We start from the raw sequence: 26,398 nt of genomic DNA, 5'->3' as shown, positions 1-26,398 counted from the left end.
AGAGAAAGGCATGTTTTGAAAGTATATGTAAAGTTGAATGGGGGAGCTGAGTTGGAAGGAGGGAATACAAATTAGAATTAGTCACATTTGGGAAAATGTTATTGGAATGGTTCTTTTTGTTCCTGTATTTTCAAGCACTGACACCATGTCTCCAAGCATGTAATCAGTTCTTTATCTAATATCACTAGAAAAAAATGTATAGATAGATTAAATTAGTTGTTGAAAGGTAAGAAATGTAAATACTACTCCATCCTGATTATACTTTTTTCCCCCTTTCTTAGGTTAAGTGCTTTGTCCTAAAATGGATCAAGATATTCTTATCTTTCTTCTTCGTCATCTTTTTAACTTATTTATTATTTTTTGGTACGCTGAGGGTTTTGGAAATAGCAATATTAAACTATTCTTTTGGAGGAAAATTCTTAGACTGAATTAATGAGTATACTCTTTTAGATCTGACTAAATGTAACCCTTCTGTGTAAAAATGTCTTCAGTAATAAACATAGAATCAAGATTAGGTTTGAAGATGGTGAGGTTATTTGTTTTGTTTAAAACCATAGCTTTCCAAAATGAAGGGGGTGATGCTAGGATTTAAGATTTTTTCATTTGTAATAAATGAGAACCTGTTCTCACGTTGTTAAAAAAAAAAAAAAATCTGGGAATTAGCTTGACCAGCTTAACAATGGTAAGCTTGAATTTAATGTAACATGTACAGATATGTCATTATATTGGTAGAGATTTCTGACATGGAGAATTGTAAATTGAAGTGAGGAAACACAGTTGTTAAATTAGTAGAGGAAAAGTCTTTCAAGAATGTCTTGAAATCTGTGGGCATCTTGATTTATTAGATGAACAAAATGAATAAATTTGCCATCGTGCAGATTTTCCATGGAATATGTAGTGATATTTTGTGTATTTTGATATGTAGCCCATGTTTCACTTTGACTTCTTTGCCAGCTAAACATGGATACTCTGTAGGAAAGTTTGTATCTTTTGCATGAATATGGTTTTACTTTCCTATTTTAAATTTGGACCTTACCTTTAGTGCAATCCGATATATTGTACTGAGCTTTCCAAAAAAATCTACAGAAATCCATTTAGAATTAATTTATAGTTGTGATTTTAAACTTTTCAAGTTTTACGTATATGGACATATTCCCATGCATGTGCATATACATACTCATACATGAATGCATACACATTTACAATTTAACTTCTTTTCATAGCATTTGGCAGCCCTAGAGAAGTTCCTCATACTTTTTCTTTCCATGTGCCATTTTAAACTCAGTGATATTGCTGAGGTCTGAAAGGACATATACATTCAGGAAATAACTGTTAAATTCAATTGTGATCAAATACATATTTTATCAACAGGTCAATAAAGGAGTCATTTCCAATGATCATATAAAGAAGCTAAAATTATTTTTAAAAGTGGAATTTGAATTTTTTACAGCATTTTATTCCCATTTCTACCCTGTAGAAGGAAAGGAGATATTATAAAGAAAATGCACATTGTTTTCTGCTAGAGGTGCACAAATATCGTAGGTTCTCAAGCCAGAAAACTCTCACTCTGAGATGACTGGGGATGCTTGGAGACATTAGGCGTCACTTTGGGTGCCACAGTGTCAATTGAGGAAGTTTTCTTTGTACTCTTAGTGTCATTTATGGTTGAAAGTAATGGAAATTGAGGTGCTTATTAGCTTCCAAATATTCTCATCTTAATCCTCACTGCTTTTGAAACCATGTTTGTCATCTTCCTTTAATGATGGTTACATTTACTGAATGCATCTTACATGGTGGGCATTATACTAAAGGACAGGTGTCCCCTATTCTAATCTTCTAAATTCCTTAAGATCTATGTTACCCCATTTTACAGATGGGGAGAGTAAGAAGTAACTCATCCAAGGTCACATAGCTAGTAAGTACTGACCATGCTATCAAGTTAGAAAAACAAAATAACTCAAAATTGCTAAAACAAAAAAAGAAGAAAGGGAGGATTTTTAATTTAAAATTTTTGTTTTTATCCTAAGAGCAAAGTTAAACACAGCTAATAATTTAATGCAAATATGTAATGCATCACAAACGACCATTCTTAGTTGTACTGAATACTTTTATTCTTTGTTACCCTTATATCTAAGTTAGCTCTTAGTAGATTTTTCCTTATATTAAACATAAAATCTTCCCCTTAAACTAACCACAGTCTTTTGGTTATCATATTGTGTATATTTCAGAAAACAGTAATTATTTTAAGTATCTACCAGCTAATGATCCCTTCGTGTTCAGAAAATTACATGGTTATAATGATATTTTTCTTAATAACAGGATGCCTATTAAAATGAGAAAATGTTTTGGGTGTAGGCCAAAATCACTTAGTTTATTTTCGCATTTTAGAATAATTCAGATTTAAGCACTTACAACAACCTTCCAAACACTTGATTTCTTAATAGACAAGCATTTTTTAGGCAGACCCTTGGCCCCCTTTTTAAAAATGTGTGTATCATTTCTTTTTAGCCTTTACAGTATTTTTAATTCATTGGTTAAACAGTTTAAAGAGTAATCTTGTCATTTACATACACACAGGGACATGTACATTAATGGAAAGAAGGTTTTAAACAAACACACATCCTTTTTAAACAGGCACACAACCTCCACCTTTTAATTAAAGGTTTAGATCATTTCTTTGTAGCCTTCATGATATTTCTAATTTTTTTTTATTGTTATTAAACAGTTTAAAGAGTAGTTGACTCATTTTCTCACATACAAAGTGACATGCACATTAACTGTGAAGGAAAAATAATTTGGCTTTGTAGGACCTGGGTATTTTATTTTTGTTTTATTTGTTTATTCTGAACTAGCTATAAGTGTTTAAAAACAGAAACATTTGAATTGTGTTTGAGGAATACAAATAGAGATAGTAATAGATTTCCCTCTATGAATCAGCTAAATTAATTGACAGTTGATGGGTGAGTGGCTCTGTATGCAATGAAAACACTGAAATTAGAGTCAGGAGTCATGTGTTCTGCCTCTGGTTTTGACTGTTACTAGTTGAATGCTTTGGGCAAGTCAGCTAAGTCCTTGTGCTTCTAAATATTAAAAAACAAAAAACCAGCTCCCCCCCCCAAAAAAAAAACACTGTCCTAATAAACCCACTCTGTGTTTGTATTTTATTTTATTATTTTTTATTTTTTTGTCTTTTATTTTTGACTCTGACAGGATTTAAGTTAGAATCAGAATGCTTAAAAATCTCTGAAAATGAGTGTTTATGCCTAAATCTTTCATGCAACAATAATTTATTAAATTCCTAAGGGTTCTTTGTGAAGAGCAAAACATTTAAGCTACTTTTGAAATGCCTGGGGTTCTGAAAAGTCTATTCTAGGTTTTCCTGAATATTATATAATGAAGAGATAGATTTGTTATTACATGTGAAGTGTTCTATATGAAGTCACCCTATACTGCTGCATTGCCTACACAGCAGAGGGGATGTAGATTCAATGGTAAAGTCTGGCACATGTTGATATTTTTAATAATTTTAATGAAGTAAGTAATTTTTTAAGCAATTTTGGATTCTAAAAGACTATAAAATCACAATAAGCAGTCCCAAGAAGGAAGCTCTCATTCACTCCACCAGCCTCACTGATACTTATGAGATAGACTAGGGACAAGACTAGAGAGAGCTCTAAGTTGCAAATCTGGGGAAGGGAGCAGTTTCTACTTTGGTTATGGCACCAAGTCTGGATTCTTCTCTACAGAGCAAAACCTAAGGATGCTAGGACAAAAAAACCTTCTCTGGGGAAGGGAATAGATAAAAACCACCCCTTGGGGGAGGGGCAGAAATCTATGAGACAAATCACTGGAGGAGGAAAGCCTGATTCTTGATATTCAGGGACAAACAGCCTACCTATAATGGTAGAGCCAATGGCTAAACCAGAACAATAAAGAATGTCTCTATCATCTCACCATTAAAGACCAGCATGCACCAATAAATGTCAAACGTTTGAGAGTGAGCAAGAACAAGGAGAAAAACCTCTGAGCACAGGCTCTGAGAAAAATCCTATATCTGTCAGTGGAACAAGAACGTTGAAAAAGAAAGCGTCGAACAACCCAGCTGCTACCCTAAGCACAGGGTAATGGTAGATGAATTTTAAGGTGGTAGGTTGGTAAACTTAACCATAGCCAAATAAAACCCAAACAGCTCAACTCCTGACTGGATTGATTCAGTTCCACACATTAAGGCCTACCAGAAGGGACATGCCCATTCTCAGGCATAAGTACTATTTATCTCAGTTTGCTCTTCCACAAGATGTATAGCTTTTAACCAAAAATTATAAGACAAGAAACAAGAAAAATAACAGTACACTGTTATAAGACAAAGCAGTCAAAAACCAGAGTCAGATATGATTTGGATATTGGAACTGTCAGATGCAGCTTGAAATAAGTATAATTAACATATTAAAGGCTCATGTGAAAAAGGTAGACATGTACTAACAAATAGGGAATATCAGCAGAGAGTTTGAAAGTACAAGAAAGAATCAAATGGAAATGATAGTAATGAAAAATATGGTACCAGAGATGAAGAATGCCCTTAATGGGCTCGCCAACCAATAGAATTGACAAAATTGAGGAGAGAATCAGTAAATTTGAGGGCACATCACTAAAAATTGCTCATACTGAACCACAAAAGTCAAATACACTGTGGTAGTGGTTTTAGGGGACCCAGGGCATCTCAGAGTTGTGGAGCAATCTCAAATGATCTGATACATGAAAGTAGAATCCCAGAAGGAAAAGAGAGAGGTGGGGGCTAGATGGAGACATAGGACAGTAAAAATATTTCAAGATCTAATGGCTGTTTTTCAAAGAATAATTAAAGACATCAAAGCACAGCTTCAAGAATCTCAACACTAAGATAAATACCCCTATGCTCCCAAAACCAAACACACATAGACACGGAGATATATAATATTCAAACTGCAGAAAATGAAAGCTCAATAGAAAATGTTCAAGGCAGCCAGAAGAAAAAGACACATTGGATACAGAGGAACAAAGATAAGAGTTAAGTCAAGCCTCTCAGATATTATACAAGCCAGAACACCATGGAATGATATTTTTGAAGATGAAAAAATTAAAATGTAACAAAAATATCTTTTAAAACTAAAGGACACATAAAGAGATTGAAACAAAAACAGAGAATTCATTAGCAGGTTACCTGCACTACGATTTGGTACCACACAAAGATTTGTGGAGTGCTGAAAATGGAACAAGTGAAAGTAAATATAAATACTGTTCTTTTTTTAAATGTTTATTATTTATTTTTGAGAGAGAGAGACAGAGTGCAAGCAGGGGAGGGTTAGAGAGAGAGACAGACACAGAATCTGAAGCAGGCTCTAGGCTCCGAGCTGTTAGCACAGAGCCCAATGTGGGCGGGACTCGAATCCACAAACTGTGAGATTATGACCTGAGCTGAAGTCAGATGCTCAACTGACTGAGCCACCAGGCGCCCCTATTGTTCTTTTTAAAAATTGTTTTAGAAGACAATTGACTATCAAAATAAAAAATGATAACCATGTATTGTAAATTTATAGCATATATAAAAATAAAATGTGTGACATTAGCACAAAGGATGGAAGAAAGAATTTGGAATACTGCTGTAAGATTGTTAGATAACTTACGATGTGGTATAATACTACTTGAAGGTACACTGTGACTAAAGATATGTATTTTAAACCCAAGCACAATTACTGAAAAAGTTAGAAGTATAAACAATAAGACAATAGTACATATTAAATGGAATCATAGAAATAATTCAAAAAAAGGCAGACAAGGAACAAAGAACAAATGGAGAAAGTAGAGAACTGGCAAGATGATAGATTTTAATTCAACCATGTTAATAGTTACATGAAATTAATAAAATATAAATGGTCTAAATGTGAACACACAAATTGAAAGAAAGATTATCACATTAATAAAAAAGCAAAACTCAATTATGTGTATTTACAAGAAAGTCACTTTAAATATAAAGACATGGAAATATTAAAATAATTGGGAAAGATACACAATGAAAACATCAAACAAAAGAAAGCTGGGATAACTGTATTGAAATTAGGTGAAGTAGACTTCAGAACCAGAAATATTACCAGTGATAAGGACATTATAAGAATAAAGAGATCAATTCACCATACCTAAAGTTTGTGTATGTAGCTAAAAATAGAACCTCTAAACATACGAGATGAACACTGACAAAACTGAAGAGAGTAATAGACAAATCCACAAATACAGTTGGATATTTCAACACTCCTCAGTAATTAGTAGAACAAGTAGACACAGAAAATTAGTAAGTATATAGAAGACCTTAACAGCATTGTTATACAACTTGGCCCTATTAACAGTTGTGGAACATTCCATCCCAAAACAGCTGAATATACATTCTTTTCAAGTACACATGGGATGTTCACCAGGATGTACCATATCCTGGACCAGGAAATTAACAATTTTTTAAAACGTTGAAATCGTACAAAGAATGCTTACTAGCCATAATGGAATTAAATTAGAAATCATTAACAGAAAAAATATCTGGAAAGTTACCAAATATTTAGAATTGAAACACTATACTTTTAAACAGTTCATGGATCAAAGAGGAAGTCACAAAGGAAATTAGAAAATATTTTGAATAAAAATTTAAAAAGTCCAAATTCAGCAAAAGCAGGCATTAGAAGTCTCTAACATTAAATGCTTATAGTAGAAAAGAAAAACAGGAGTTACAGAAAAATCTATAGCATTAAATGCATAAAGTAGAAAAGAAAAAGCAGGGATTCAAGAGAATTGATAGTATTAAATGCTATGATAAGAAAAGAGTCTTCAAGTCAGTGATTTAAAGTTTTACGTTAAGGTGGTAAAAGGAGCAAATTAAACTGAAATCAAGCAGAAGGAAGAAATGATAAAAGCAGAAATCAATGAAATTCATTATTGTGTTAAATAATCCTTGCCAATGCAATAAGGCAAGAAGAAAGAAAGGGCATATGGATTAGGAAAGAAGAAATAAAACTGTATCCATAGTGAGCATGTTTTTTTTTATGTAGAAAGTTATTTATATAAAAATGTCAACTAACAAAATATGGGCAGTCTAGATAAGATATTATAACAATATAAAATCATGAAGGTGATAACTACACTGCTGTTATGCAAGAGAGTTCTCTTGGTTATAGGAAATACTTAAGTATTTAGGGGTAAAGGACCAAGTATGTAACTTACCTTAAACCCTCAAATGGTTCAGGAAGAACATTACATAGAGAGAGCATAAATGCAGAGGACAAAGCAAATGGGGGGTAGGATGTCATAGGCATACATTTCAGTGTTTCCTGTACTTTCTGCTTTTATAACTCTGTAAATGTGAATTAAGAGTTTTTAAAGGGTTTTTTCAAAAATGGCAAAAAAAGAGGGCCATTACACTTCAAGTTGGAAATTACTTATAGTAAGCAAACATGAGGGATTAGGTAATATCTGCCTGTAGGAAAGAGTATGCTTGCTTACTGCTTGCTATAAAACATGTTTCCCCAAACTGAGTGTTCCTCTCCTGTAACACAGCTCACATGTGTGCAGCCATCCTTCTGGGCCCTCTGTGTTGCCTTGATGTGAGTGGACGCAAACATATAGATGATCATGCTCCTGGCTGTGCTATAAGTAAAGTTCTGTTTCTCTGACCCAGGAGTCTCATGTCTTCTCCCAGGATCAACTTTTTCAATTGAAAGGGTAAAATCAAATCTCAGACCTCATGGTCTAGTGCTGTGGACATTTCCTACTTGTCCCTATTTCTCTTCTTTTTCTCACACTGAATTCTTTGCCAGGAATCCCTTTCCCATTTCACCTGCCCAAACCTTACACATTCTTTCAATGTACACCCTTCAGTTCTGCTTCTAGCTTAGTGATCACTCCCTCCCAGAATCTTAGAAGATTTTTGTTTTATTCCACTGCTCAGTCATCTTTCCTTCCCTTTCCTTTTTTACTCCATTTTCTTTTCCCTCTTCATCCATTTTTCTTCTCTTCCCCATTCGCTCCTCTCTTTTTCCTATTGAAATGTAATTGGATTGAATATGACAAACTTCTGATTTGACTATGTGAGAGCAGTTTATTCCTGTATAGAGCCAAGTATAGGTTTTTTTAATGTATTTCTTTTTTTTTAAGTTTTTTTTTAATGTTTTATTTATTTTTGAGAGACAGCGTGAACCTGAGGAGGAGAGGGACAGAGAGAGAGGAAGACACAGAATCCGAAGCAGGCACCAGGCTCTGAGCTGTCTGCACAGAGCCCAAGGCAGGGCTCAAACTCACCAGCTGTGAGATCATGACCTGAACCCAAGTCAGACATTCAACTGACTGAGCCACCCAGGCATCCTTATTTATGTATTTCTGATTGACTCTTCTTATTAAGAGCCACTGAAGTGTTCACAAACATGTTTTTTAAACCCTCATCACAGAGATAGCTTTATTTTAGGTTAGTGTATTGTTTATATAGATTGAAAGTACTAAGTAGGATCATAAAATTTTCAGAGTTCAGAGAGTCCTAGAAATCATTCAGGGAAAAACATTTCATTTTCCTGAAGAGAATAAGGTCATGGTTAGTGAAATTATTGCTTCCCAAGGACTCGTATTACTATTCTTATTGCTGCTTCTCACTATGGTTATAAATGATTATAGTTTTTTCATACTGCTTTAAATCAAATTTTTTTTTTATTTCATGTACTGGTTGTATTTATTGGAAGTAGCAATCATAAAATTATCATTTGGATTACCATTAATAAGTTAGTTATTGTAATCATGTGCATTTTGTGGAAAACTGTTGGACCAGATTCAATGTTTGTGGTATAATTATGTTTGAAAGTTTCCACTCTCAAAATATCTAATTTTAAGAGGATTATACTTCTTGTTATTAGAATCTAGTCTAATAAATTAGTAATAAAATCTTTCTTGTGGACAGCTGGGCTATACATCAAGGTGATTCTATACATTGCATTCCAGAACCAGATTTCCTGTATTTGAATCCCATCCCTGCCACTTGCTAGCACTGTGGCCTTTATATTGGTTACATTGGTTGTATTCATTAACCTCTATGTGCTCTGATTCCTCATTTGTAAAATGGGAATATAGTACCTATCTCATGGGTTACTGGGAGATTAATGAATTCATATATGTAAAGTGCTTAAAGGAGTGCCCAGGACAAAATAAGTGATACATATTTTAACTAACACTGCTGATTACTAAAAGATGGCTAATAGGCTGTGATAGTTTCCATTTGTCAGCCTAAGTAAGAGGATAGTTTATGCAAGCCATCAGCTTCAGAGGGGTTAATTTCACTCCTCTTTATATTCTGAAGGGGTTTTTTCCCCCCTTAGAGCTTATTCTCGCTAAGGAATTCTCTTCACCAGTGCCTCTGTCACCATTCAGTTTTCTTCTACACATTATTTTTTGTTTTGTATGTGTAACATATTGTGTGTTCTCCGTGTGTGTGTATGTGTGCCTGTTTTTTAAACCATTTGATGTAATAATTCCATTTTAGTGGCTTTTAAAGAATTCCATGAGTCTGTGTTATGCAAATGAGGATAGGTAAACATTTTAGATAGGTACTTACAGAAGCTATGGCATATAACCTGATACTTGGTTATATATTTCCACTTTATCTAGTTTTAACCAATATTCATATATAATTCTTTCTGGATTATGGTTGGTTAAAAGTACTGGACCATATAAATACAAATATGACCATACGTTGCTTTGAAAAATAAATGATCGCCCAGTAACGTGGTCTAAGTATAATGTTCTCTTTTTTAATTATGTAGTCCTCCTCGCCATCCTCATCACAGCCTCATTCTAGCCACTGCAGAACGAAGGCCTCATCATTGTGTCACCATGCATCCCTGCCCTGGGTCAAACGTAACCATGTAGGCCCTGCAAAGGCTACCAGTCCATCTCTCCGTCTTCGTCGCTGGCGACCCTTCTTACGCCTACCATCTATGGGTCTCCATTCTGTTGTAAGTGTAGTCAATCTTCCATCTCTTCTTCCAGTGACAAGGATAGTCCATTTTTTTTCCCCTACACTTCTTCAGTCTTCAAAGTGCTTTTCTCTTGGTTCACTCAACCATTAGCTTTTTCTCCCCCAATAAGATTGCAAGCATACCTCTATGCTTTGCAGTCTAGCTTGACTTTCACCAGTGCCTCGGTGAACATTCATCTTCCCACTCCATATCCCGCCAACATAAGGATGCCTGCCTTTTGATGAGTACTGATTGACGTTCATGATAATGTTTAAGTTCCTGTCAGTTGTTAAAGTGAATATGTATTCTCTTACCCTTCATCTTTATGATTTCATTTAGTTGACTTAGGTCAACAAATGCTATGTACCTTCTGAGTTCTTTGCCATCTCTTTGGTTTTTTTTTTGTTTTTTTTTTTTTCATGTTTCTGAACATGACTATAGTCTCTTGTCATGCTCTGGGGTCACTTTACTTACTCTATCCTTAACCTAATCCTTCCATGGTGTAGGGTGTTTCATCTAAGCTATTTTATTCCCTGAGGTGTCTCAGGTACTTGGTTTAATCTTGATCCAATCTTCCCTGCCTATTCAGTTTCTAAAGATCTTTTCCAAGTAGGAGGTGAAGATTTTCTCCTTGTGAATTGATGTAGGCTTCCCACAAGTTTTATGATTTCTCCTTCTTAGGTTGATAATATTAGCAAAGTATTAAGAAGTACATTCTTTCTTTTAATCTTGCTAATTATCTTAAATGTTGAGGTTGATGGTGGAATTCTAATAATTCTCATAATTGACATCAACTGCAGGGTTAGGCAACTCCAGCTCTATCTTTCTGCTGTTTTAGACTTATATAGCAATGACTTTCATTTGGCAGAGCCTACCTAGAAATGCTACCTCTGAAAGATTTGGTGTATGCCATCCATTTATGAAAAACTTCATGCTTCTGGAAATCATCATGACTTTTGAAGCCAGAGGAAGTCTGATTCCTCATACATTTAATGCTTCAATAAATTGAAAGTTGATGTCAAACATTCTTTCTTCCCCTTTATTTACTCTTTTAGAGCTATGCTCAAACTGTGAAGCAGAGTTTTGACAGTTTTCCTAAAATATGTACATCCCCCAGATATCAGTATGGTCATAAAATAGCCTTTCATTTGTGCTGAGTATCAAGCAACAAACTGGTGTCTCTCTATTTCATTTTCCTCATTGGATCACAACATGCATTTGCCATTTTTATTCATTTACCTGTTTAATATTTTTTGCTTCCCTACTGTGCCACACATTGTTTGGCATAGTAGGAGATATAAGGTGAATTACAGGATCAGAGTAAAACCCTAATTTTGTAAATTCTAACTTGGGCACAATTGATTCTAAATATTCCTTTGTACTTTTAAAATATTCTGAATATAAATGAACATATCGTAAAGTTGGTGTTTCCAGTTTTATATGATTTTATATAAGTTTGATCTTTGCTTTCCATATTAATTGTTGCTTTATCGCTTCATAAATATTTTCATAGCATAGCATGGATTATGGAACTACCCTGCCTGAGTTTGAAACCAGATTCCATCACTTACTAGCTGTATAACAGTTTTCTTGAGAATAAATGAGTGTATTACCTGCCTCATAGAGTTTATATGATGATTCATTGGTCAGTACTTTTAAGTACATAAACATATACCAGTGCCTGGTATATATTAAGTATCAGATAATTACAAATTAAATTTAAACTATATTTTCTACAATTTGAAATTTATATTTAATATTTAATTTCTATCTAATTGGTTTATTATGTGACTTTTTAATTGTTTGAGATAATAATAAGTGTTATATTATAAATTAGGGAACTTTGTAAAAAATAATATATAAAAAATAGGCAAAATATGATCCAATCTATAGTTTCTGGTTTCTGCCTTCTTGGTCATTTTTTGAAATTGAAGACTTTGCCTTTTCTTTTATTGTTCTTGTTTTTAGTGGAATAGTTTTTAAGCATTTGGGATAATTGCAAATTTCAGACTAATGAAGTTGACCAAAGGGAAAGGCTCCTAGTAGGTACTGAGGTTTTGTGGAAGGCTTAGAAATTTTGAGGTTTACTTACCTTTTATAACAATGTGAAGGCTTCTCATACCCTCTTTGGAGTTTTATATTTTTAGTACACACTTTTGGATAAAAGGTATAATGACTCACAATTATGAATCACTAGCTTGAGTGATTTCTTATATTTGTGATAATGGAATATTAATATTTTTAACGTTACATAATGCTTTTATAGCACTTAACAATTTAGTACTTTCATGCATTTCACTTAAACTTTAAAACAGATAAGAAACCCAGTGTGCACAGGGATCGGGTACATATTCAGGTCTAGAACTCCAGTTGTACTACTTTACCTCTAGAATGGTTGTATGTACTGACAGATTATGAAAAATAGAAGCTATAAGATGTATTATTCCTAAGAGATGGGGTTAAAATAATTTATACTTTTTGAAAATACAATAGTTCTAAACATTTAAAATACTTGATATCCTGTTGGGAGAATTGTCTTAAAATGAGTAAAGACCACTTTCTAGTTGGATAAAAAATCATTTCTAGTATTTTTTGTTATAGAACTGAATGTATAGTTTGTAGATTGCTTAGGTGTAGCCTTGAAAAATTGGAATTTTCTTTTGGTCATTAGTAAAATGAGGATATTGGATTGAGTGATCACTAATATTTTTTGATTCTCTGACCAGGAAAATAAGGGAACTCAATATCACTGTCTTTAAATATCTGAAGAAATACCATGTTCAAGAGGGGCTAGACTTTTTCTAACATAATGGAAAATAGTGGGAGACATATATTAGCTTCAGATGAAGGATAACTCCAACAAACGGTCCAAGATGGAATGGACTCCCTCCTAATCCATTCTCATAGAGGCCACTGCAAGACGGGGGTTGAGAGGAGTCTACTATTGGAGCAATAGTAAAAGTAGATAATTCTGATTACTACCAACAGTGGAATTCTTCATTCTAAATTGAAATTAAGAACTAGTTTGCCACATTAATGTTACATTGAAGTTCTCCCATTCATAATTGGGGGGAAATAATCTCTGAAGAATAATGTGAATTTAGATGAGTCACACTATCTGTAAATGTTTTAGAAGCATTCAGTAAATCCAAAATAATGTTTATTCTGTAAATTTCAATTTTTGCATCTGAAAACTTATTAAAACTATTTAAAATTATAAAATGACCTGAAGGTGAAAAAAAATTTTGCAGTTCAGATAGTGTTGTGCTACTTACAGGATGTTAATATGAGATGTAATTTGATTTATGCCTCTTTAAAACGTTTGCCTCTAAAATTTGTACTTGCATTTAACAGTGATTGTATTTTCTTTCAGACTATTTAGATTTGATATATAGCTAACACATAGTAGTGTTAAACTGTAAAGCTTACTCGGTATCATAGACAGTGCCAGTTAATCATGTATTGACCTTGGGTAATTTATTTAAATTTCTAAGAAATGTAGCAGATATTGCTTAATGAAAACTGAATTCAGTGAACTAAAACACACACACACACACACACACACACACACACACACACACACAAACAAAACAAGAAACAAGTAGACGTAATTTTAATTTCAAATAGTTTACTAAGAAAGCCGGAGAAAAATCATAGGTTATAGTTAATTGTATTTTAATTTGCTTTTATCTTTTTTTCCCCCTTTACTCTTTTGGGCTATTTTCCTGAATTTATTCATTTTTAAACCTTTTGATCTGTGATGAATAATGAGAGTTATTTTATTCTAAGACTATTTATATTACATTGTTCAAAAACTGAGATTATCAAGTTCAAATCATGAAGGAAAGAATTCACTTTCTTGATGTCTTAAAATTTAGCTTGAAAAGTTTCTTTTAACTTTATGCTATTATTAATTTTTTTAAAAACATTCTTATTTCAAATTTCAAAAATTAGACAAATCAGTTCACGCACTCATGTCATTCAGCAGGTATGCATCGTGCATCCACTAGGCACCCAGCTTGTACTAGGTACTGGGCCTTCCAGAGTTGGACAATACTAAAGGTTTTTAGATCTGTTGAGATTAAGAAAGATGTGCTTTAGTCGATGTTTTCCTGGTGGATGTTTTTCAGTGTTTCCACATTGTCATAAATGTGGTCATGTTCATTCTTTGTCCACCATATCAAAGATTAATAAGCCTTGAATTATGTTGGATAAATGTTCTCTCATGCCATTTCATATTTGTATGTGTTTACAATGTACTTGATTGACTACTAACACGTATAATATATATTTTTCCCTCCTATTTCAGGCACCAAGTATAGATGAAAAAGTAGATCTTCATTTTATTGCATTAGTTCATGTAGATGGGCATCTCTATGAATTAGGTAAGATCTATTTAAATTTATTCTGGGGAAGGAAATGATAAATGGGAAAGTATTTATGATTAACAGGATTGTTGACATTTACTGTATTTACTTGAGTTGGCATAATGACAGTTTTCCATTTAAGATTTTTTACTAGAAAAAAATAATTTTTTTGATGTTTAAGCAACTTATAATTCAAGAAAGTGTGCATACCACCTTCGCATCTCAAGCAAAACACAGAAGTAAAAATCATAGGAAACTCCTATAAATCACTTCAGCATTCTTAACTAAATTACTAAGTTAGTTATCATCATCTGGATGAACTATCTTGATCCTGAAACAACTTTTAAAACACCATGTAATATTCATAATGACTAATTTTTGTATTCAGTAATGGGTATTACTAGTTTCAGGCTTTTGTACTATCTCTTTGTGTTGCCTCTGATTTTTTAACTTTATAGGAGTTTGTGTTTTCTGGCAGCCATTCCTTAAGACGTATGTCAAAGTAACTGTGATTAATTATTTGGCATTCTGGCCTATAGCTGCACTTATTTTCTAGAAATTACCTGTAGGTGGACTACTTCGGGGAGTGGTGGAGGAGATCCTCATAGTGCTAATTGATCCATTCAAACATAACACACCTCTTGACGATTCTTTAATAGTTGGTATATAGTACTTATTGTGAGTCCTTCTTGTCTCCGCCATGAGACCTTCTTGGGCTAAAAAAAGACCAAATACAAAAGAGAAGTCTTTTCAATTTCTAGACACCATAATTTTTAGTTCTCTTTCTTCTCATTTGCCATCTACATATTAACTTGCAACTTATTTAAAGGTGGAAGAGTTGTGAAAGAACTCCTGTGACTGTAAATGTGGTCCATAAAATTTAGGTAGATTTTATGTTTGGAAAATAGTAACAGAATAATATACTTGATTAAAAAGAATGGCTCTATTAAAGGGGTGAGGAAAGGAAAGAACACAATTGTATAGATACCTGTACCCCTGAGGGTTGTTTACAATAGTAGAGTGTTTTGAGTTAGAATCAAGCTGAAGGGAAGTCATTGTCACGGGAGTATGTGACAGACCCGCATGGCTGCGTGGAAGACAAGCTTTGCTAACTCAGTCTACCAAGTCTGTATAGAGATAAGATGTAGCAGTGATTGGGGATCACATGTCTGGTTGCTGGAAGCTGAGTTTCTACTCTGAAGCTTAAATCATGAAGAATAGCTAGTGGAAATGGAAGTAAAGAGAGTGCTATGACTTACCAGACACATTTTGTTGACTTCAAGAAAGTAGACTTAGGAAAGGCCAGAGAAATAATAACTATGAGCCATAACCAAAACCATGAAAGTGATGATGACTTTCCCAATGAGAGAATTATCATTAGAATGAAAAATAACATCTAAGAAATATTTAGGGAAAAGAAATCTCTGATCATCTCAATAGGAAGGAGTTGACTAAAAAACTCTATTTGGTTAGCTAGCTCTCTGAGCTCAAAGGCCAAAAAAGACAGAAGGAAAGATGTGTATCAAAGGGTAAGCTACATATGAAGAATGGTTTTCTTTTGTAGCATGCCAAGATCAGCACAAAAGGATTTTAAAATCGGTTTGAACACCAGAAAAGGAAGAACATCAGAAAAGAAAGGCACAACTACTGAGGTCTTGTTTGGTTAGGTGTTCTTTAGCAAGAAGAATGATCATGGCTAATAGAGAATTAGAGCCCTCTGGGAATTACTTTCTTTAAATGTGTTTAAAGAATTTCAGAGTTCTAAAGACTAGCAGTAATCTTTTAGATGTCATAGAGAAGAGGGATAAGTACAAAACAAATGAAAATGGGCAGTTGCTGATTCACTGCAAGGGAAACTGGCAGCAAAACCCTGTGGAGAATTCCTAATAAATGTAAAAGGAATGTTGAGGGAGAAGACTATGGAGTCAGTGAATAGAAAACAGTGATTAAGAGAACAGCATGTGGTTTTTAAGGAAAAAAAAATCATTTTGAAGTAATCTTATTTTTAAAAATTAGGCTATCAGGGACTCCTGGGTGGGTGGCTCAGTCCGCTAAGTGTCTGACTTTGCCTCAGGTCATGACCTCACAGTTCAGGAGCTTGAGCCCCCTGTTAGGCTTTATGCTAACAGCTCAGAGCCTGGAGCCTGCTTCAGATTCTGTTTCTCCGTCTCTCTCTGCCTGTTCCCCATTCACACTCTGTCTGTCTCTCAAAAAATAAATAAACATTAAAAAAATTAAAAATTAAATAAAAATAAGACTATCAGAGTGTAGACATAGTGCAAGTTAATTTCTACACGGTAATTATTCAACAAAGGATAGTGGTCATCTTGAATACTGTCATTCTCTACTAAATTGTAAGTTTAGCTGATGAAAGGAATGGAATTATTCATATTTTTCTTATCACATCTTCCTTTTCCATAGGGCTTCATGTCATTCCTGCATATGTAGGGTGAGGAAGAAGTACATATTTTTAAATAGATGTAATTAGTCTTTATGGATACATTAGAACAGTGAAGTTTGAAAGTGGATTTAGAACTGATTGAACCAGCAGATTTGAAAACTGTTAACCAGAAAATTATTGTCTACCTAGAGTAACAAGAATACTAGTTGATCATTTAAAACATTTTAATTTTGAAATCATATTAATTTTCTATAAAAATGTATAGAAATTATATGAGTTCCCATAAACTCTTTACTTAGATTTCCCAGATTCAGTTAGTATGTCTGAACTATTTGAAAATAAGGTGCAGACATGGTGCCCCATTATTCTGTAATATTTATGTATTTCTTCAAAACAGATGGATGCTCCCTTACATAACTACAGTGTAACTATCAAAATCAGGAAATTACACTGATCCATATTATCATTGAATTCGCGGATCCTAGTAAAATTTTTCTGATGTTTACAATATCCTCTGTAGGTTCAGAGTCCAGTCAGTCCAGGGTTGTGTGTTGTATTTAGTTGTCATATTTGTCTCCTTTAATCTGGAATGGCTCCTCAATCTATTCTTAACTCTCATGTCTTTCACATTAATTTTTAAGCATATAGGGCAGTTACTTTGATATTATTTTCCAATTTGGGTTGTCTGATAATTTCCTCATAATTTGTACATTTTTAGCACATATACCGTAGAAGTGGTGCTGTGGAGCATCATTTCAGGAGGCTCATGATGTTGATTTGTCCCATTATTGGTGATGATAACCTTTATCATTTGGTTTAGATGGTATATGCCTGGTTTCTCCACTATAAAGTTAACAAGTATGTTAAACATTAATATGTTAATATGTTATACTTATTAGTTAGGAAGTGATGAATAAATATTCAGGAGATACTTCAAGCCTATGTAAATGTACAGTTTCTCTTTAAGCCTTTATCAGATTTAGCATCCATTGATGATTCTTAACTGAATTATCACTATGATGGTTGCCAAATGGTGATTTGAAAAAAAAATTCCTCCAGCATTAGAAACGTTCCTTTTTTTTCCTTCATTCATTCAATGTCAGAATGGACTCCTGGGTTCATATTTTACTCAGGAGGTTACAGTCCATTACCATAATTTATTTTCATCCTCAGATTTTCCCAGACTTGGCCTTGAAGGGAACCCTTTCAAGCTGGCTCTTTTGTCCTTTTGATATGTTTCTGTCATTCTTCAAGCACTTTCTACCTATCACATAGAATAAGATGTTCTAGGCTCATCTTTTATTTTCTGTGCCCCAGCCCTCTCTTCAGTTGCTTTTCCATAGAGCCCTGGTTCTTTTTAGCAGAAAATGGTATTTAGAACCAACATCTGGGCGGTAAGTGTGCTCATTGCTACCAGGCCCTCTCAGCAGACAAAGCTATATTTGTGTGTATTATAAAAATACACTCACATATGTATATGTACATATGAGTATAGATGTACCCACAATTATATCTGTTTATGTAGTTAAAAGCATTCATTTACATTAATACTTCTAAATCTAATCTAATACCATACAGTTTATTCTAGTGTTCTTCTCCATTACTCTTTGTGTATTTCTTGATTTACCCAATCGTCTTGTAAATAAATGAGCTCTTGGCCACCCCAAGCCTAAAACTCAGACCCAGATACACTGCTCCCTGCCCCACCTGGCACGCTGATCCTGGCCCGGACAAAGAGCAACAGCTCTGCAAAGTGGGGAGCTACTTTCTCTCTGATGTTGTGCAAATTGCTGAACTCTGCTCTTGTTCTGCTCAGTCTCCTCATTAAGGCGATTGTGCTCTACTTGGGTTTCCCATTATGGACTTGGCAGGAAGCTACTATTACTCTTGGGCTTTCATACAGGCTACCTATTTTCTAATGTCTAAGAACAACTGTTTCAGCTATTTCGTCCAGTTTTTTAAGTTGTTTCTGGTGGGAGGCCTCGTCTGGTACCAGTTACTCCATCCTGGCTGGAGGTGGAAGTGGCCAAAGTATTATTTCTTCACTCCCCATGAGGAAAAGAATTTACTTTTCCTGTGTCACCCTTGTTCCTTACCCACCCTCCCAATCACAAAATAGATGATTTCCTTTCTCTTCTTCTAGTTCTGTTGCAGTTGTTTGTATTATTGTAACCACAGAAATATTATTCTAAGCTGAGCCATAATTAATGTACTTTTTAAAAAACTTTTTATTTCTCCAGACTTAGTATTTGTCTCATTTTGCCTTTCAGTTTGTTTGGTTAATCTTCCCTCATATTTTTCTTCCAAAGTGGTTTCTATCGGTCCAACTCTTATTGTATATGCATATGGAGTCAAACATTTTTATTACATTTGGAAGCCAGGAATTATAAAAGGGATTGTGTTTTATGAATTGAACTTGAAGTGCCACTTATAAGACATCTGAGATTTAGATTTGGATAGAGTATCAATTAACTTTTGGTTAGGATGAGTTTATATAATACTGGACTTTTTCCTTTTTTCATAGCATTCATGAAGGAGTAGTTTGTTCAAGATGTTTATATTTGTGTTTAATTAATTTTGGTGATCTGTGAAATGACCCTCAGTTGTTTAGATTGCTGCTCTGTACTCCTGCCTTGGTGGTACACAATTATTGGTGGTAATAAAGAAATCTTGTGGTGGCTCCCTTTCATGGGTGTAAGCATGTCAGTCTCACTTAGGAGCCTTCTGATTCAGCTTTTAAAATGAAGCAATACATTTTTCATATTTATGAGAGTAGAAACTAGGATTTTAACTTTTTAAAAACTGGCTTGGGGCGCCTGGGTGGCGCAGTCGGTTAAGCGTCCGACTTCAGCCAGGTCACGATCTCGCGCTCCGTGAGTTCGAGCCCCGCGTCGGGCTCTGGGCTGATGGCTCAGAGCCTGGAGCCTGTTTCCAATTCTGTGTCTCCCTCTCTCTCTGCCCCTCCCCCGTTCATGCTCTGTCTCTCTCTGTCCCAAAAATAAATAAATGTTGAAAAAAAAAAATTTAAAAACTGGCTTACTAGTTTTGCTTTTCTTAGGGAAATTAAAACTGTGTATGTTTCTAAATCTTCTGTTTATGAAACTAATTTAGACTTTCAAACATGGAAGCAAGGTTCTAATAACATTTAATGTAGAAAAATATTGATAGCACATTTGAAATCGTTTTTATAGGATATATCATTTCCATTATCTTTTAACTTTGCCTCCCTGTGGGAGGAGGAAGATGCAAGCTGGAAGTACATTGTCCTGTGTAAGCAGCTAAACGTTTAACTGTTTCTTCATTTTCCACAGATGGACGGAAACCATTTCCAATTAACCATGGGGAAACTAGTGATGAAACTTTATTAGAGGTAACAACAAAACTTGTTGGCCACGTGAAGTGTTATTAATGTTCTTGTTATCCTTAAAATACCTCTAAAGATCACCTGTATAACGTTTTCTCTGTATTTGGGTGCTTCCATGTCTTTCTTTTTTGAGAAAATCCAAAAAGAAAACTCTGAATTCGTGTTAAAAACCTACAGCAAATGAAGAGGTTTTCAGAGCTCTTTGTGTGAACAAGTATCAAATTTGAAAAAGACAAGAACAGTATTGAAAGAGGTGCACATCCTATCCCGTATTTCACTGAAAGAAACCATCATTTGTGTCTTGATCCTCATTTAGAGATTTTTAAATTTATGAACAAATTGTGTGGCTGATTATCAACAAAATATGTATCTTATAGTTTTGTACTAAGCAAATTAGGCCACCAACCATTCACTCTTCTGGTATGCTTAAAGTTATTTTGCATTGGGAAAAAAGAGGGCTGCAATATAAAATTAGTATAAATTAGGAAAATATGAAACACTTATTTATCATTTAGTAATAAAATGCATGTTTATAAACTGAAAAATTACCCATTTTTGTCCCTATAGGATGCCATAGAAGTTTGCAAGAAGTTTATGGAACGTGACCCTGATGAATTGAGGTTCAATGCAATTGCTCTATCTGCAGCATAGCTTGTCAGTAATGGAAACACCAAATACTGTATTATTTGCAACAAAAATTAAGTTTCTGCTGCCATACACTAACTGAGAAATTTTGATATTTTCATTAACTTGACTGATTAAACTTTATGTGAATTAAACTTTGACTTAATCTGCGTTTTATTTTTGCCCCACATTACAGCTGCAGTTCTTTTCTTCCCTTTCTTTCTTGTGAAAGACTTACCTTGTTTGCGGACTGGCAATAGCTTTCTTATTCTCTTTTTAATTTCATGGGAGATTTTGTACGGGGACACAGGCACAATTTCCATCTGCGTAGTATGAATATGTGTTGTATCATAAATTTTGACATTTATTTAACGAGCATTTGTTGCGCATCTACTTAGAATGAGCTGGACACTGTTCTAGGTGTAGAAGTTACAGCAGTGAACTCCATCCACAGGTTCCACAGTCATGGGGCTTATGCTCTTGTGAGAAGAGACAAATAACAAACACATCAATAAGAAACATACCAACGATAGGTACTATGCACACAAAGTCGAATTTGTTTTAGAAAATGACTGAGTGGGTACTTTAGATTTTGTAGTCAGGGAAGGCTCCCATGAGGAAGTAACTTTGAAGTTGAGATCGAAACAGCAGAAAAATAGCCAGTCAGAGAAAGATGAATAATTAATGCAGAGTCCCTGACTCTCACTGTGTAGTAGGGCCAGAAAGAAGGTCCATATGGCCAATGACCAGAGCATAGAAAGTAGTGGGGAAAGTAGCAAGAGCTGAGGTTAGAGAAGGAGGAGCTTAGTGATACAGGACAACAGAAAAGGGCGTTTGGATTTATTGCAAATGTGACGGTAAGCCTTGGAAGATTTTAAGCAGGAGAATGACCAGATTTGATTTATAATTTTTGAAGATCACTCTGAGTCCTCTGTGAATAATATATTGGGGGGGGGGGGCTAAGAATGGAGGTAGAGAGGTTTGTGAGGAGATCACTGCAATTAGTTCGGTGACGGTGGTGGCTCGGTCTTAAAAAGAAGTAGTAATTTAGATAGAGGTATGTGTGTGAATTTGATGTGTGTTTTGAAGAAGGAAGGGCTTCAGCTGAGTCCTCAAGGATAGAGGAAAGGTGGAAGGGTATTTATAAACCAGGGTCAAAACACAGGGTTGGTGTGATGGCAATGTCCCATATCTTTGGGGGAGGGCATTGGTTACACAGGTGTATGCAATGATCAAATCTGTACTTCACTGCATATACATTTTACCTCAGGGGAAAAAGATGCAGATGTGGGTTGGAATGAGCATAGCAGTTAGGAGAAAGACCACATTGGTCTTGAATGAAGTTCTGGACCAATAAGTGATTGCCAATGTGTACACGCGATCCACAGAGTTCACCTAGATTCCTGAGGCAGTGACAGGAGATCAGTATTTTAGGAAGAGTAATGGGGCAATGGCTTACAGAATGGGTTAGATCTATGTTATCCAAAGTGTGGTTGTATCAGTATTACCTGAGAGCTTGTTAAAAAAGAAGAATTTCAGACCCCAGTCTAGACCTACCAAATCAGAACTTACATTTCCACAAGATCTCTGGGTAATTCAGTTGCATATTAAATTTGGGAAACGCTGGATTAGAAAAGATAGACTATAATGAGGAGAGTCACTTTGGAAAAATCTTAAGTTCTTTTTGTGGTGAAGAGGGCCTGAATGAAGTGATGGCAATAGGGCTGAAGAAATAATCTGAAACAACTGAGAGTGTTAGCAGATGGTGCCTCTGTCCTGCCAATAACAACCAACCAAGTGTCTCTTTTTTTTTACATCAGTTGCATTTTGTACTCACGTCTATCTTGTATATTATCTTAGAATTTTAAGTATTCCTCAATAGTTTTCGCTGAATTTCTCCTAACATAGAATTTATTACTAAAATTTTACATCATTTCTCAAAGATTGCTGTGAGGAGTACTAATTTTTCAGACACTTAATATGCAAGAAGGGTTTGAAGTCAAGTATCTTGAAAATATCGGCTTAAAGTTTTTTTTTTTTTAATTACAGTTATATGGGTGGGGGCAACTGCAGAACTCAGAGCTTTTTAAAAAATAATCTGTATTATGGATGTCATTTTATAGACATTTTATGGAGCAATATTTTAGGGCTGGCATTCTTTTGCACACACATTAGGATGCTGGTCCCTTGTGAAACTCTTTTCTCTTTTCTTAGGTTTATGCCTAGAATTTCAGTCTTACTGTATTAACTACAATACTTGGGTCACTTTCTTAAAATTTAGCACTTGGAGAAGAAATTGATGGTTAATTTTGTGTAGAAACTTCCAGAGAGACACACTAAGGGTGGTCGAGTCATAGGTCACTTCTGGAAATTGTTAATGACTGATATACAAGTGGAACTGAATAGAACTAACACCTTAAATGTTTTTGCTTGGACTTTCAGGAATTGACAAAACATCACCTTTCAGTGGGTGTAATGGTTTGCTTTCAAGTACTGAAATGGTTTATGATATCCATATTTAACCTCTAATATTCTCCATGTTCATTTGTGACTAAAATAGGGATTTTCTGTATTCCGTGGTGAATCCATTTTAATATGTCTTAAGTGAAAACTATCTTTAATACTGTATAAAAATTGTTTACGCCTGATTTAAATTTAGTTCATTCCATCTTAGATTTGTATACAGTTCTTATTAGGTAAGCTTGGTATTGGGTTATGTATAACCTATAACTTGCTTGTTTCATTTTGAAAACAATATAAATTTTCAGCTATTGTCTGTGTACTATAATATCTTTCAAAGTAGCATCTATAAGCTTATTCCTGTACTGTAGCTTGTAAAAGAAAACTGCTAAAATTAATATTTTCATCACTTAAAATTTTTTTCTATTTATAGAAATTCATTTCTTTTAGAGAAAGCTTACATATATGTCTATATATATTTGTACCTATATATATTTTTATATATATGCATTATTTGAGAACTAACAAATATATAGATATGTTTGTTCATGCATATATATGTGTAAACACATGCACACATGTTCACACATTCATACTTTGAATAGGCAAATAACGGGTCTAAATTCTCTGTGGATTATTTAAATCCTTGGCTGAAATTAAAGTAAAACCACTCTGAAAACTATATAATCATTGTAGAAGGTTTAGAGCTAATTTAAAGTACACATATAAAGTTTAATAGTTAATGTCTTTATTAACATTCTCTGGTAATGGGGCCCCTGGGTGGCTCAGTTGGTTAAGCATCGGACTTTGGCTCAGGTCATGATCTCAGGGTTCGTGGGTTTGATCCCCGCATTGGGCTCTGTGCTGATGGCTCAGAGCCTGGACCCTGCTTTGGATTCTTTGTCTCCCTCTCTCTCTGCTCCTCCCCCACTCACACTGTGTCTCTCTCAAAAATAAATAAACGTTAGAAAAAAATTAAAAAAAATTCTCTGGTAAGATCTTAAAACGAGGTTCCTTGTGCTGTCAACAAAATTAATACTAAAATCCAAGTGTGGAAAATATTGAGTTTTCAGGTAGCCGAAAGTAAGTTTCGTCATTTCTTTTGATTTCAAAATATGGCCTGCAGAAACTATTGTGATGTAGAAGATCCTGTGTCATGAAGAACATTTGTCTAAGTGCTAGTGGCACTAGCTGATCAGACAAATCCCCATGCCTAGTTTCCTGTATATTTTTACTTGTTTTGCTTTTTTTTATAATTTTTTTTTCAACGTTTTTTATTTTTATTTTTGGGACAGAGAGAGACAGAGCATGAACGGGGGAGGAGCAGAGAGAGAGGGAGACACAGAATCGGAAACAGGCTCCAGGCTCTGAGCCATCAGCCCAGAGCCTGATGCGGGGCTCGAACTCACGGACCGCGAGATCGTGACCTGGCTGAAGTCGGACGCTTAACCGACTGCGCCACCCAGGCACCCCACTTGTTTTGCTTTTGAATAAAAGTTATTCTAAATCTTTCTCTTGATTTCTTTGTTTAGGATAGTGGTTCTGAACCTGTCTGTTCCTTCCACCTACTTGATAGGTGAGAGTCCCCAATATGACATTTCCATAGTCCACACCTAGGTAATACATGGGAAGTTATGTAGACAATAAAGGCCATATATTGTGAGCATTACCTTATTGTGTAACTGTTGGAGTGATGGGAATCTGTGGTTTAGGGCATTAAGTGGACATAACCTATACTAAAAGCTATTTTGTAAAATCAATTATTTAAATGGCTTGGAAAAAGATAACAAAGCCTTCCTACTCTATAAGACAGCTATGAATATAAACTGAATTATTTAGAATAAAAATCCATGCGGTCAAGAATAAATCCCAAAGAATGTGAATGACATATTTTAGTGTCAAAATGTGTCCTTCAAAATGTGTCCTTTATCAACATGTAAACATAGTTGGTATTTATTATTTATTTACTTATTTATTTTACAAAGTCATCCATTTATTTGCTCTGCCACCCTATTATAACTACAGTTAGTAATATGTCACCCTTTTATTATATGCTTGGTGTGTTATTACATCCATGATCCTACCCACTCATACACTTTCATATCCTGCTTTATTATTTATAGACTTCCTTATGTTTTCCATTCTATTCATTACTAATTTTCAATGAGTACATAATGTACCATTCATTGGATACCATGGCTATATCTGTTTATTGACTATTTCCCTATACCGGGGGTTGGCAAACTTGGCTCTGCATTTGTAAATAAAGTTTTATTGGAACACAGCCAGGCCCATTTACTTACATATTGTCTATGGTTATTTTTGTACTACAGACACCACATTTGAGAAGTTTTAAGAGAGACATGGCTTGCAAAGCCTAAAATATTTCCTTTCTGGCCATTTACAGAAAAAGTTTGCTGACCCCTCCCTTAAACTTTTAAGCGGTTTATAATTAGGGCCATTACAACTAATACCACTTAGGATATCTTTGTGCATATAATTTTGTATACTCTAGGCACCATAATTGGGAGGTATTAACAAAAGTGGAATAACTGGGTCTACTTAACAAAGATGTTTCTAAGGCTGACACTGTCCTCACCATCTCTCTAATATTCTCGCCCGGATACAATAAGGGCGGTGGTAAGAATAGAAAGCAAGGCCCCATGCTCTTATAGGCGGCACTATTAATCTACACGTATATGTACTTTTACAGTTGGAATGAGCATATTTTTACTTTTGACTTAAAGTTAACAGTAATTGCCACATAAAAACCAACTGAAAGAAAACTTTTACTTTCTATTGGGGATTTAAATAAGTTATGTTCAATAGGGTATCCTTTTAGAGCATGTCCTGCACATGTTCTGGGAGGACAAGATGGAAACAAACTGCTTGAGGCCGTATTTGTATCCTAAACATGAAAGACTTGAAACACATGCAAAAGTTGCAGATTAGACTATATTTAAAAGTGTCCTAAAACCTGTCTGTGAAAAAGTTGCATTGCCTACGGAGAGTTTAACTACCTGTAGTAGCAGATGGCAGCATGACAAAAGTTTACATTTCTATTTTCCTTTAGGGCTAAGCAGTAGTAAGAAGTTATTTTTTCTTTATTCTGCCTGGAATACAAAGTCTTTGGAACCACAAGTTCCTCCTGCCCTTCATCACCGCT

The 26,398-nt window shown here is 34.6% G+C and overlaps 2 protein-coding genes across 4 annotated transcripts in view; one reads left to right on the top strand and one right to left on the bottom strand.

Annotated features, from left to right (window-relative positions):
- Window positions 1-20,927, top strand: part of UCHL3 (ubiquitin C-terminal hydrolase L3) — a 101,021-nt gene extending 80,094 nt beyond the window's left edge. For 2 of the 3 annotated variants that reach the window (XM_086710322.1, XM_086710312.1), the window contains 4 exons: window positions 9,822-10,013; window positions 14,326-14,401; window positions 20,096-20,154; window positions 20,716-20,927. In XM_086710322.1, coding sequence (XP_086566448.1) covers window positions 9,822-10,013; window positions 14,326-14,401; window positions 20,096-20,154; window positions 20,716-20,799 — 411 coding nt within the window. In that variant the 3' untranslated portion in view covers window positions 20,800-20,927. The remainder of the gene's footprint in view (window positions 1-9,821; window positions 10,014-14,325; window positions 14,402-20,095; window positions 20,155-20,715) is intronic. The other variant, XM_025924126.2, reaches the window with a different exon arrangement.
- The window catches only part of LOC147584694 (uncharacterized), a 28,292-nt gene continuing 16,912 nt past the window's right edge, over window positions 15,019-26,398 (bottom strand). The window contains exons 3-4 of the mRNA XM_086710340.1: window positions 21,011-21,095; window positions 15,019-15,099 (exon numbers count right to left, since the gene is read on the bottom strand). The gene's annotated coding sequence lies outside the window, so the exon portion shown is untranslated. The remainder of the gene's footprint in view (window positions 15,100-21,010; window positions 21,096-26,398) is intronic.

This window comes from Puma concolor, chromosome A1 (genome assembly GCF_028749965.1).
Source record: "Puma concolor isolate L17-30 chromosome A1, mPumCon1.1.hap2, whole genome shotgun sequence".
NCBI classification, from domain to species: Eukaryota; Metazoa; Chordata; class Mammalia; order Carnivora; family Felidae; genus Puma; species Puma concolor.
This window is presented reverse-complemented; position numbering and strand designations above follow the sequence as displayed.